Consider the following 12846-nt stretch of genomic DNA (forward strand, 5'->3'; position numbering starts at 1 on the left):
TGCCCCTTATGCAAAGCTTCCTGTAGTACTGCCCCCAGTAGTAGTGCCCCTTAATCATTGCCCCCAGTAGAAGTGCCCTTTATGCAGTGCCCCCAGTAATAGTGCCCCTTATGGAATGCCCCCAGTAATAGTGCTCCTTATGCAGTGCCAACAGTAGTGCCCCTTATACAGTGTCCCCAGTAGTGCCCCTTATGCAGTGCCCCCAGTAGTAGTACCCATTATGCAATGCTCCTGTAGTAGTACCCCTTATGCAATGCCCTCAGTAGTAGTGCCCCTTATGCAATGCCCACTGTAGTAGTGCCCCTTATGCAATGTCCCAGGTAGCAGTGCCCCTTATGCAATGCCAACAGTAGTAGTGCCCCTTATGCAATGCCCCTGTAGTAGTGCCCCTTATGCAATGTCCCAGGTAGCAGTGCCCCTTATGCAATGCCAACAGTAGTAGTGCCCCTTATGCAATGCCCACTGTAGTAGTGCCCCTTATGCAATGTCCCAGGTAGCAGTGCCCCTTATGCAAAGCCAACAGTAGTAGTGCCCCTTATGCAATGCCCCTGTAGTAGTGTCTCTTATACAGTGCAACACAGTAGTAGTGCCCTTTATGCAGTGTCCCCATTAGTAGTGCCCTTTATGCAGTGCCCCCAGTAATAGTGCCCCTTATGGAATGCCCCCAGTCATAGTGCTCCTTATGCAGTGCCAACAGTAGTGCCCCTTATACAGTGTCCCCAGTAGTGCCCCTTATGCAGTGCCCCCAGTACTGCCCCTTATACAGTGTCCCGGTAGTAGTGCCCTTTACACATACAACACACAGACCACAAAACTATACTTTCCCAAAACCCTGCTCCTGCACCCGCGGGATGTAGTTATGAGAACAGCAGACACAATGCTGCCGGTTTCAATCCTGACGCTGGAAGCCCAACTAGGGACATAAGATAGGTATCGAAATACCAACACCTATCTTAATCCCGATGCCAGAATCCAGGAGGACGCCAGCCCGAATGAAGGTAAGCCGGGACACCCCTCGTGTTAGCCACGGGGGGGAGGGTTAGGTTTAGGTAGCATAGCGGGGTTAGCGTTATGTTTTGGAGGGGGGAGGTTAGGGATAGGTACTCCTAGGAGGGAGGGTTAGGGTTAGGGTCAGGCACTTCTGGGGGGGGTTAGGGTTAGGCACTAAGGGGGCAGAGGAGGGGTTTAGGCACTAAAGGGGAGGGTTAGGGTGTGGGGTGGGGAGAGTTAGGGTTAGGTTACAAAAAGGGAGGGTTAGGGTTAGGGGGAGAAGGGGGGAGGATAATTATACTTCCCCGATCCCTGTCGGGATACTAACCATCGACAGCCGGCATTACATACCGATTACTGCGCACACCGCCATCCGCTCCTCCCGCTTGGCACTATGGTAAAAGACATCATGATATCTCTCCCTTCATCCACTGCAGGAGCCAGAAGGTGGAGCTCATGAGAGAGCTCCAGCCCAATGCCGGCCCTGGGTGCAGCAGCCAATAAGAATAAGTCTGACTCTTATTGGCTGCTAAAACAAACACACCGCAGCCGGGTAGCACACTCACTGTCAGTGAATGTACTACCTGGTGCCCACGGCGGTTTGTTTTACTGTGTAGTGCCATGACGGCTGCCGGCCGTGCCCCCCCCCCACCCACCGCTGGGTTCGACAGCACCCTTGGCATGTGCCCAGCTCGACCCCCCCTAGTTACGCCACTAGCAGTGTCTGCTCCCCACTTCCTCCCCCACAACGGGACACAGCAGCCTGCGGGTGGGACAACGAGACAGTCCCAGAAAAATGGGACTGTCCCGCTGAATGCGGGACAGTTAGGAGGCATGTGGTAGGGAAACCTGCAAGAACCTGTAGGAGAGAGCATAACACTCAACTGTCCTGGTTCTAGTGGGGGAGTCCTCATTTTGGGTGACTAACCCACTCTGTAAGGACGTTGGGGTATATTTACTAACAAGCAGTTTGTCAAACCCACTGATCATTGATAGCTTTGACTAATTGATACTATCGGTCTAAGGGGATATCCAAATAGCAATGATAGCGATAAAGTTTTCTCTGGAGAAAACTTTTCCCACCTATCGCCCAAATTTGCCGCTTATCGCATGTTTGCGTGCTCCCGTTTATCATGCTATCCTACTGCAAAACCAGAGATAACCAATGTGCACGATAATTCTCGCATGGATGATAGGCGCAGGGCCTTAACTAGGGTGGTGCAACTCTAGTTACGGCCTTGCGCCTATCTTCCATGCGAGAATAATCGTGCACATTGGTTCCCTTCCCTATGTCTTCCCTGGCCCTTCCCCATGAGGCCATGGCCCCTTTTCAGGTGCACTATCTTATGTGCCTATTTGAAAAATGAGGGGGGGGGGCGCAAATGTTCTTTCCGGCACAGGGCACCAAAAAGTCTAGTTACGGCTCTGGACAGATGATAAGTATGATGAAAGATGAAAATGAGGAAATCAGCCTGTACCCCCAAAAAAGGTATAAAAGTGTGTTAGTATAATCCAAGGGTTTGGGGTTATTAAATTGTGTCCAATGGCTGTTATGTGCATTTTTCTCTAACAGTGAAAAAATGATAGAAAGCAATGTTTTTTGGGCCAAAATAAATGCTGTAATTAAATTAGGGGTACATTAAGATGGGTGTAAGTATACTTTTGTGTTATTATAGGGCATTTTTTTAAATTGGTAAAAATAAAAATACACCTGTCACTTGCACCTGCAATGTTTAAAACACCTGTCCCATCAATACAGCACCTCCATATAAATGACGGACTACTTTAAACCATACTTACCAACTTTTCTTACTTCTTTTCCGGGAGAAGCCTGATCATCTCAGTTTCGGGGGGCAGGGCCAGGCTTCAGCTGCCATTAGGTCCCTCCCCCTTTGCTAGAAAGCCTGTGATTCATGGGTCCGCGAGGAGGGGGCAGCGCTAAATGACGCGATTTGCATCATTTAGCCCCTCCCCCTGCACACTATCCCACAAATTTGTCCTAAAATCTCCCCCATCCGGAGATATGCCTACTCTTTCGGGGTCGCAGGGGGTTACCCGAAAAATCGTGAGCCTCCCGCGACTCCCGGGAGAGTAGGCATGTATGCTTTAAACCCATTCTCCAACACTTTTTAATTTTTCACCTTAAAAAAGACGTCATTATTGCACATATTAAGCTAATTTAAATATTATTTTTGCCTAATTAGTCATTAAGGAGGGTTTCCCAGTGGTTCTGCACCATGTCCCGACATTGTTAGCATAAAATACGGTCAACAAATTCACCTGCTCAGAGGTGGTGAAAAGAAATTTGCGATAATTCCTATACCACGTTTTGCATGTGCAAAAACCACAGCTAATAGGATAGCCCGATAACCCATTTTTCTCCAAAAAGGTTATGGCGGCTAATTGGATACCCTCTTTGGCGCTCATGATCGGCAGCTTTTACAAAGCAAACTGTGGGCCTGATTCAGACTTGGGAATAGAGGGCCTAATTCAGACCCGCTCGCGAGTGGGCCCAGTGCACTTGCGCATGACTGACCCGTCGTGCGCATGCGCGAGGCCCGGATAGCGACGGCCAAGCCGTCGCTATGGTTCTCGTACCAAAGGGAGCGTGCTGTCGATGGTGAGTGACAGCACGCTCCCTTTGGTGGGCGTGTCGGGGGCGTGGCTGCCCAGACGGAGGCGTTCCGGGGCTTGCGGCAATGAGAACCTACCACAAGGGTCTTGTCACAAGCCCGATGGTCGCGATGGTCTTGACTATCGCGACCATCTTTTTGCCCGCTTGCTATAGCTGTGGGTGGTCACCCACAGCTATGCGAGCGGCCAGGAGGCCGCTCTAAAAAAAGAGAAGGACGGCCCTGATTCAGAGCGAGCGCTCTGTCAGAGCGAGCGGCTCTGAATCAGGGCCAGAGTGAGATATCTCTCTCTCAACTGTGAACCTGAACAAACCATATTGCAATGCAAGGGGTGTAAATACATACATTTTTTACATGTGGGGTAAATACTGGCTGCTTTTGCATGTAGCCCACATATACTGCACAGCTTTATTATTACTCTACAATTTAGATGTCAGTTTGGAAACACTCCTCCCAAATCTAAATCTCTCTGCACATTTAAAATTTTCCCCACCTGCAGTGCAGCATGGTTTCACCAAGATGATCAGTTGCGAGAGATCTTTCTCTCTGGGCCTGATTCAGAGACGGACGCTCTGAACGAGCGCTCGCTCTGAATCAGGGCGGTTTTTTTTTGTTCGGCCTCCTGGCCGCTCGCATAGCTGTGGGTGACCACCCACAGTTATTGCAAGCGGCCAGGTTGATGGTCAAGACCATCGCGACCATCGGGCTTGCGACGAGACCCTTGTGGTAGGGTCTCGTGGCCGCAAGCCCCAGAGAGCTTCTGGCTCTAATAGAGCCGGAAGCTCTCCCACTGACATCACTGGTGATGTCAGTGGGGCCGCCCCCAAACGGCAGGCGTTCCTTCAGGAACGCCTCCGTTTGGCTAGCCACCCCCCCTGCCCGCCTACCAAACGGGACGAGCAGTCAATCACCATCGACAGCTCGCCCCCTTCGGAGTGAGACCCGGAGCGACAGAGCACCCGTCACTAGCCGGGTCTCGCGCATGCGCACGACGGAGCCAGCTCCATCGTGCGCATGCCCAGTGGGCAAACATCGACCCGGTTGCGATCGCCCAACGCTTGCGACTGGGTCTGAATCAGGCCCACTATTCCCAAGTCTGAATCAGGCCCTGTGTGTTAGTAAATATACCTCTTTGTCCACACTGCAAGGACAGTTGGGAGTTATGTCTCACATCATAAGACAAATTATAGGAAGGGCTGTAGGTCAAACGAAAAAACTTATTGATCACATATACAAAAATTAATAAATACTTGATCAATGTATAAATAAACCAATATATATTATCACAGTAATAAAAATATATAATCTTTAACCACATCACAATCAGAGGTTTATAAGTAATCAGTCTGATAATCAAATATAACAAGCAAAGCATGAGTTATTGTTATATGCGGCCAAAACCAATGTTAGTAGCCATGCACAGCGGTTTCACTGATAATGAATAGATCACCAACATGTAAATACTGAATTATAATGTACTCCAATGCAGTTGCAGCTTTATTAGTAATTATTTAGGCAAGCAGATAGATAAGGATCATGACTCACATGCACAGAGATCCAGCTACGCTCAGTTCAAGCAACTAGTTATGGTATGTGCAGTGCCCCTGGTATCTCAGCTGCTGGATGCCCAGGTCATGCAGCTATCAAGATGAAGCCATCAGGGACACAAGTACCTCTGCTAAGGAATGGGAATTCTGCTGGATGTGTTTCAAGCCTCCGGTGGGACAATCAGTGGTATATACACCAGGCTGCCAAACCACTGACACATTTATGCCCCTCAATAATCATTCAGTGGTTTCCTTAGAATATCCCACATCACATTGCTCTGCTCATGAAGGGAGAGATGTGTGCACCTAACAGTAGGGCACATAGCATTGCCTGTGTATTAGAAGTGGAAGAGAAGGGGGCTGGATAGCAACCTTGCACTGGTTAAAAAATATAACCTCTTCCCTTGCACGATGGTCATTCCCACCCTGGCAGCATAGCGTGCCCAACCCTTCTAAAATACATACATTTGCTCCTGCCCTTCCTGCACTCCATCCACCATGTATCTCATTCGGTACTTTTGAAGACAAGAAGAATCACTGCCCTGGTCACCTTAGTGACACTGCCTGAAGGATAGAGGAATCAGTCAGGTGAGGTCACAGGGTCAGTGTGGTGCCTGGACACGACTCTCTGACAGCTGACCACACCCCTTCAGCAGTGCACCTTTATTTTATGGGCCAGTTCTAAGTATTCATGAAAGTACCTCAGTCTGGAAGGCAAATAGCCCTCGAATGATGAATGCCGTCCCAGAGACATCGTGCAGGGCCTCTCGCTCCACCAGCACCTCTCTCACCACGTCTGCTTGTAGCACCTCCCTCTTCTTGATGACTTTGACTGCAAGTTGTCTCCTGGTCACAGTGTCAGATGCCATTAACACCTGTACAGTACAGAGAGATGTTACAGCATCAGTAGGAAAGACAGATATATATGACTCATGGGATCAGTATGATTTACCGCCGGCAGCGGCATCCCGACAGAGGAGGAAATCCCAATTGTCTAGAGAGGTAAGTATAACTAATCTAATTCCCCCCCTAACCCTCCTTTAGGGTGCCTAACCCTAACCTCCCCCCCAGTGCCTAACCCTAATCCCCCCTCTAAGTGCCTAAACCTAACCCCCCTTCCTCGCCGCCTAAACCTAAGTCCCCCGGGGGGGTGCCTAACCCTAACCTCCCCCCGGGGGTGCCTAACCCCCCTTCCCCTAGCCTGACCCTAACCTCCCGGGGGGGTTCCTAAACCTAAGTCCCCCCCGGGAGCCCTAAACCTAACCCTCCCCTTCCCCTGCAGCTGTCCACGGCTGGCGCCTGCCATCCCTTCGATCGGGATGCCGGGCGCCGTTCTCCTGGCATAAGTAAAATGACAGGCGTCGGGATTTCAACGCCTGTCATTTAACCCTTGCTGGGATTAAGCAGCTGGGAAGCTGGCGGTCGGCATTGCGTCTGCCGGCTTCCCAACTGCTTCCCTGACTCACATATGAGGTATGGGTCATACACTAAGTAATGATAACACTGTGTCAGGAGAAAAGGGAATGTAAGTGAACCATTATTGAATAAATGAAAAAGTGCTGAAATATAACAGCCTGGGATAAATATATATATATATATAGATATATAATCCAACAGGTAGGTGTCACTGAGTGGATCATGTATTATTGCAAATGCCATTTGCAGAGAGGAAGGCACCAACAAATATATATATATACTAGGGGTGAGCGGGTTCGTATTTCTGAAATCCGAACCCCCCCGAGCCCCCCCGATCCGAGTCTGATCCGAGTCAGGCTCGACTTTTCCCGCCTGACTCGGATCTGAAATCGAGGCAAAACGTCATCATCCCGCCTTCCGAGTCTCGCGGGTTTTGGATCCTATATAAGGTACCCGCGTCGGCGCCATTTTCTCACTCGGCTGTGGACAGTGAAGAGGGAGGGTGGGAGTTAGGGCTGTGTAGTGTAGTGTAGTGTAGTGCTGCTGTTGTCCACTACTTCAAAGTCCATAGGGGCTGGCTGTGTTGTGCTGTGCTGCTGTTGTTAATAGGGGCTGTGTCCACTACTTCAAAGTCCATAGGGGCTGGCTGGACTGTGTTGTGCAGTCAGTTCTCCATAGGGGCTGTGTCCACTCCAAAGTCCTGTGCAGTGTCCCAGTCCTAAAGGAGTGCTGTAGTGTTGTCCAGGGGGTGCTCTGTCCATCAGGGGTGCTCCCCCCAAGTGCTAAAAAAATAATATATTTTCTGTGTTTGTGAATTGTGTGCGCAGTAGCCGCACGTGCATCAACAAAGTAGTGCCAAGCGTGCGCCTGTGTCATAAGTAAAGGGCCGGCTGGCTTGACCGTTAAAGGGTGCTGTAACCCCCGAAAGTACACTCCAGTCCAAACCCAAAAAAATTATTTTCTGTGTTTGTGAATTGTGTGCGCAGTAGCCGCACGTGCATCAACAAAGTAGTGCCAAGCGTGCGCCTGTGTCATAAGTAAAGGGCCGGCTGGCTTGACCGTTAAGGGTGCTGTAACCCCCGAAAGTACACTCCAGTCCAAACCAAAAAAAAAATTATTTTCTGTGTTTGTGAATTGTGTGCGCAGTAGCCGCACGTGCATCAACAAAGTAGTGCCAAGCGTGTGCCTGTGTCATAAGTAAAGGGCCGGCTGGCTTGACCGTTAAGGGTGCTGTAACCCCCGAAAGTACACTCCAGTCCAAACCAAAAAAAAAATTATTTTCTGTGTTTGTGAATTGTGTGCGCAGTAGCCGCACGTGCATCAACAAAGTAGTGCCAAGCGTGCGCCTGTGTCATAAGTAAAGGGCCGGCTGGCTTGACCGTTAAGGGTGCTGTAACCCCCAAAAGTACACTCCAGTCCAAACCCAAAAAAAAATTATTTTCTGTGTTTGTGAATTGTGTGCGCAGTAGCCGCACGTGCATCAACAAAGTAGTGCCAAGCGTGCGCCTGTGTCATAAGTAAAGGGCCGGCTGGCTTGACCGTTAAAGGGTGCTGTAACTTCCAAAGTACACTCCAGTCCAAACCAAAAAAAAAATTTTTTTCTGTGTTTGTGAATTGTGTGCGCAGTAGCCGCACGTGCATCAACAAAGTAGTGCCAAGCGTGCGCCTGTGTCATAAGTAAAGGGCCGGCTGGCTTGACCGTTAAGGGTGCTGTAACCCCCGAAAGTACACTCCAGTCCAAACCAAAAAAAAAATAATTTTCTGTGTTTGTGAATTGTGTGCGCAGTAGCCGCACGTGCATCAACAAAGTAGTGCCAAGCGTGTGCCTGTGTCATAAGTAAAGGGCCGGCTGGCTTGACCGTTAAAAGGTGCTGTAACCCCCAAAGTACACTCCAGTCCAAACCAAAAAAAAAATTATTTTCTGTGTTTGTGAATTGTGTGCGCAGTAGCCGCACGTGCATCAACAAAGTAGTGCCAAGCGTGCGCCTGTGTCATAAGTAAAGGGCCGGCTGGCTTGACCGTTAAAGGGTGCTGTAACCCCCGAAAGTACACTCCAGTCCAAACCAAAAAAAAATTATTTTCTGTGTTTGTGAATTGTGTGCGCAGTAGCCGCACGTGCATCAACAAAGTAGTGCCAAGCGTGCGCCTGTGTCATAAGTAAAGGGCCGGCTGGCTTGACCGTTAAGGGTGCTGTAACCCCCGAGAGTACACTCCAGTCCAAACCAAAAAAAAAATTATTTTCTGTGTTTGTGAATTGTGTGCGCAGTAGCCGCACGTGCATCAACAAAGTAGTGCCAAGCATGCGCCTGTGTCATAAGTAAAGGGCCGGCTGGCTTGACCGTTAAGGGTGCTGTAACCCCCGAAAGTACACTCCAGTCCAAACCAAAAAAAAAATTATTTTCTGTGTTTGTGAATTGTGTGCGCAGTAGCCGCACGTGCATCAACAAAGTAGTGCCAAGAGTGCGCCTGTGTCATAAGTAAAGGGCCGGCTGGCTTGACCGTTAAAGGGTGCTGTAACCCCCAAAGTACACTCCAGTCCAAACCAAAAAAAAAATTATTTTCTTTGTTTAGCCGCACGTATATATCAAATCGATATAACATAAATGGAGGACCAAACTTTCTCCGATAAAAATAAAATAGAGAAAGATCAAGAACCACTTCCTCCTAGTGCTGAAGCTGCTGCCACTAGTCATGACATAAACGATAACATGCCATCAACGTCGTCTGCCAAGGTCGATGCCCAATGTCATAGTAGAGGGCACATACAATCCCAAATGGCAAAGTTCAGGAAAATGACCTTGAAAAAGACATTTAAATCAGCTGAAGAGAAACGTAAACTTGCCAATATGCCATTGACGACACGGAGTGGCAAGGAACGGCTAAGGTCGATCCCGAGTATGTTCATGACTAGTGGTTCAGCTTCACATGACGATGGAAGCCCTCCTCCCACTAAAAAAATCAAAAGAGTTAAGCTGGCAAAAGCACAGCGAAGAACTGTGCTTTCTAAGAAGATATCACAAATCCCCAAGGAGAGTCCAAGTGTGGTGGTGGTTGCGATGCCTGACCTTCCCAGCACTGGACGGGAAGAGGTGGCTCTTTCCACCATTTGCACACCCCTGCAAGTGCTGAAAGGAGCACCCACAGTCCACTTGCTGATATGCAAATTGAAGATGTCACTGTTGAAGTACAACAGGATGAGGATACTGGTGTAGCTGGCGCTGAGGAGGAAGTTGGCGAGGAGGATTCTGATGGTGATGTGGTTTGTTTAAATCAGGCTCCGGGGGGGAGACAGTTGTTGTCCGTGGGATGAAAAAGCCCATCACGGTCATGCCTGGGCAGAAGACCAAACATTCCACCTCTTTGGTCTGGCAATATTTCTATCCAAATCCGGACAACAACTGTCTTGCCATATGTACCATATGTAAAGGTGAAATAAGTAGGGGTAGGGACGTCAACCACCTAGGAACATCCTCCCTTATACGGCACCTGCAGCGCGTTCATAAAAAGTTACTGTCAAGTTCAGAAACTTTGGCTAAGACCGTAAGCAGTCCAGGGACACCTAAATCCCGTTGTCCTGTTGTATCCAAGCGCCTGCAAACCACACCGTCAACTCCCTCCTCGTCAATTTCCTCCTTAGTCAGGATCGGAAGTAGTCCTGCAGGCCATGTCACTGGCATGACTGACTCTCCTATCCGGGATTCCTCTGGAGGATCCTGCATTGCTACGCCTACTGCTGCCGCTGCTGCTGTTGCTGCTGCTGGGAGTCGTTCATCATCCCAGAGAGGAAGTAGGAACACCACTACTTTTACTAAACAATTGACCCTCCAACAGTCCTTAGCGAGGAGGATGAAGTACGACAGCAGTCATCCTGAAGCAAAACGTATAACTGAGGCCTTGACTGCTATGTTGGTGTTAGACGTGCGTCCGGTATCCGCCATTAGTGCAGTGGGATTTAGACAATTGATGGAGGTAGTGTGTCCCCGGTTCCAAATCCCGTCTAGATTCCACTTCACTAGGCAGGCGATACCGAGACTGTACAGAAACGTCAGAAAAAGTGTCCTCAGTGTCCTGAAAAATGCCGTTGTACACAATGTCCACTTAACCACGGACATGTGGACAAGTGGAACAGGGCAGACTAAGGACTATATGACTGTGACAGCCCACTGGGTAGATGTATCACCTTACGCAGCAACAGCAGCAGCGTCACCAGTAGCAGCATCTCAGAAACGCCAGCTCGTTACAAGGCAGGCTACGCTGTGTATCACCGGTTTCAGTAAGAGGCACACCGCCGACAACCTCTTAGAGAAACTGAGGGAAATCATCGCCCAGTGGCTTACCCCACTTAGACTCTCCTGGGGATTTGTGATATCTGACAACGCCACCAATATTGTGCGGGCATTACATCTGGGCAAATTCCAGCACGTCCCATGTTTTGCTCACACAATAAACTTGGTGGTGCAGAATTTTCTGAAAAGCGACAGGGGCGTGCAGGAGACGCTTTGGGTGGCCCGAAAAATTTCTGGCCACTTTCGCCATTCAGCGACTGCGTGCCGAAGACTGGAGCGCCAGCAAACACTCTTGAACCTGCCCCGCCATCACCTGAAGCAAGAGGTTGTGACGCGGTGGAACTCAACCCTCTATATGCTTCAGAGGATGGAGGAGCAGCAAAAGGCCATACAAGCCTATACATCCACCTATGACATAGGCAAAGGAGGGGGTATGCACCTGACTCAAGCGCAGTGGAGAATGATTTCCGTGTTGTGCAAGGTTCTCCAGCCCTTCGAACTTGCCACACGTGAAGTCAGTTCAGACACAGCCAGCTTGAGTCAGGTCATTCCCCTCATCAGGCTTTTGCAGAAGCAGCTGGAGAAAGTGAAGGAGGAGCTAAGACGGAGCGATTCCGCTCGGCATGTGGGACTTGTGGATGAAGCCCTTCATTTGCTTTGCCAGGATTCCAGGGTGGTCAATCTGTTGAAATCAGACCACTACATTTTGGCCACCGTGCTTGATCCTAGGTTTAAAGCCTATGTGGTGTCTCTCTTTCCGGCTGACACAAGCCTGCAGAGGTGCAAAGACCTGCTGGTGAACACACTGTCAGCTGAAGCGGAACGTGACACGTCAACGGCTCCTTCTTCATTTTCTCCCGCAACTGGGGCTGCCAGGAAAAAACTTAGGTATCCTAAGCAACCCGCTGGCGGTGATGCAGGGCAGGCAGGACCAAGTTTGGACATCTGGTCCGGACTGAAGGACCTGGCAACAATTTCTGACATGTCTACTGTCACTGCATATGATACTGTCACCATTGACAGAATGGTGGAGGATTACATCGGTGACAGCATCCAAGTATTCATGTCAGACAGTCCATACCTGTACTGGCAGGAAAAAGAGGCAATTTGGAGGCCCCTGTACAAGCTGGCTCTATTTTACCTGAGTTGCCCCCGCTCCAGTGTGTACTCCGAAAAAGTGTTTAGTGCAGCCGGGAACCTTGTCAGCGAAAGGCGTAGGAGGTTGCTTCCACAGAATGTGGAGAAGATGATGTTCATCAAAATGAATTATCAGCTCTTCCAGGGAGACCAGCCTCCAGAAGGTACAGAGGGACCTGTGGTGGTGGATTCAAGTGGGGACGAGTTAATACTTTGTGAGGATGAGGATGTACACACTGAAGAGGGTGAGGAATCGGTGGATGAGGAGGATGAGGATGACATCTTGCCTCCGTAGAGCCAGTTTGTGCAGGGACACATTAATTGCCAGCTTGTTTTGTGGGGGCCCAAACTAACCAATCATTTCAGCCACAGTTGTGTGGCAGACCCTGGCGCTGAAATGATTGATTTGTTAAAGTGTGCATGTCCTGTTTATACAACATAAGGGTGGGTGGGAGGGCCCAAGGACAATTCCATCTTGCACTTCTTTTTTTTCTTTGCATTATGTACAGTTTGGGGCCTAGTTTTTCTAACTGCCATCCTGTCTGCCACTGCAGTGTCACTCCTAGATGGGTCACGTGTTTGTGCCGCCCACTCGTGTCGCTTAGCATAGTCATCCAGCTACCTCGGTGCAACCTTTTGGACATGAAAACACTATTGTGAGGTGTTCAGAATAGACTGGAAATGAGTGGAAATTAAGGTTATTGAGGTTAATAATAGCATAGGAGCAGAGAAACCAACAAATTCTGTGATTTTAGCTGTTTTTATGCTTTTTTAAAAAAAAATAAGGATCCAAAACACAAAACCCAGAACCCAAAACACGGAAGGGTGGTTTTGGCA

General features: G+C 49.3%; 1 protein-coding gene across 1 annotated transcript in view; it reads right to left on the bottom strand.

Annotated features, from left to right (window-relative positions):
- Window positions 1-12846, bottom strand: part of LOC148506732 (protein kinase C theta type-like) — a 50618-nt gene that overhangs the window by 31594 nt on the left and 6178 nt on the right. Inside the window, exon 4 of the mRNA XM_088446331.1 lies at window positions 5872-6045. Coding sequence (XP_088302457.1) covers window positions 5872-6045 — 174 coding nt within the window. The remainder of the gene's footprint in view (window positions 1-5871; window positions 6046-12846) is intronic.

Source organism: Taudactylus pleione, unplaced genomic scaffold (genome assembly GCF_031769625.1).
Source record: "Taudactylus pleione unplaced genomic scaffold, aTauple2 ptg000397bl, whole genome shotgun sequence".
NCBI lineage: Eukaryota > Metazoa > Chordata > Amphibia > Anura > Myobatrachidae > Taudactylus > Taudactylus pleione.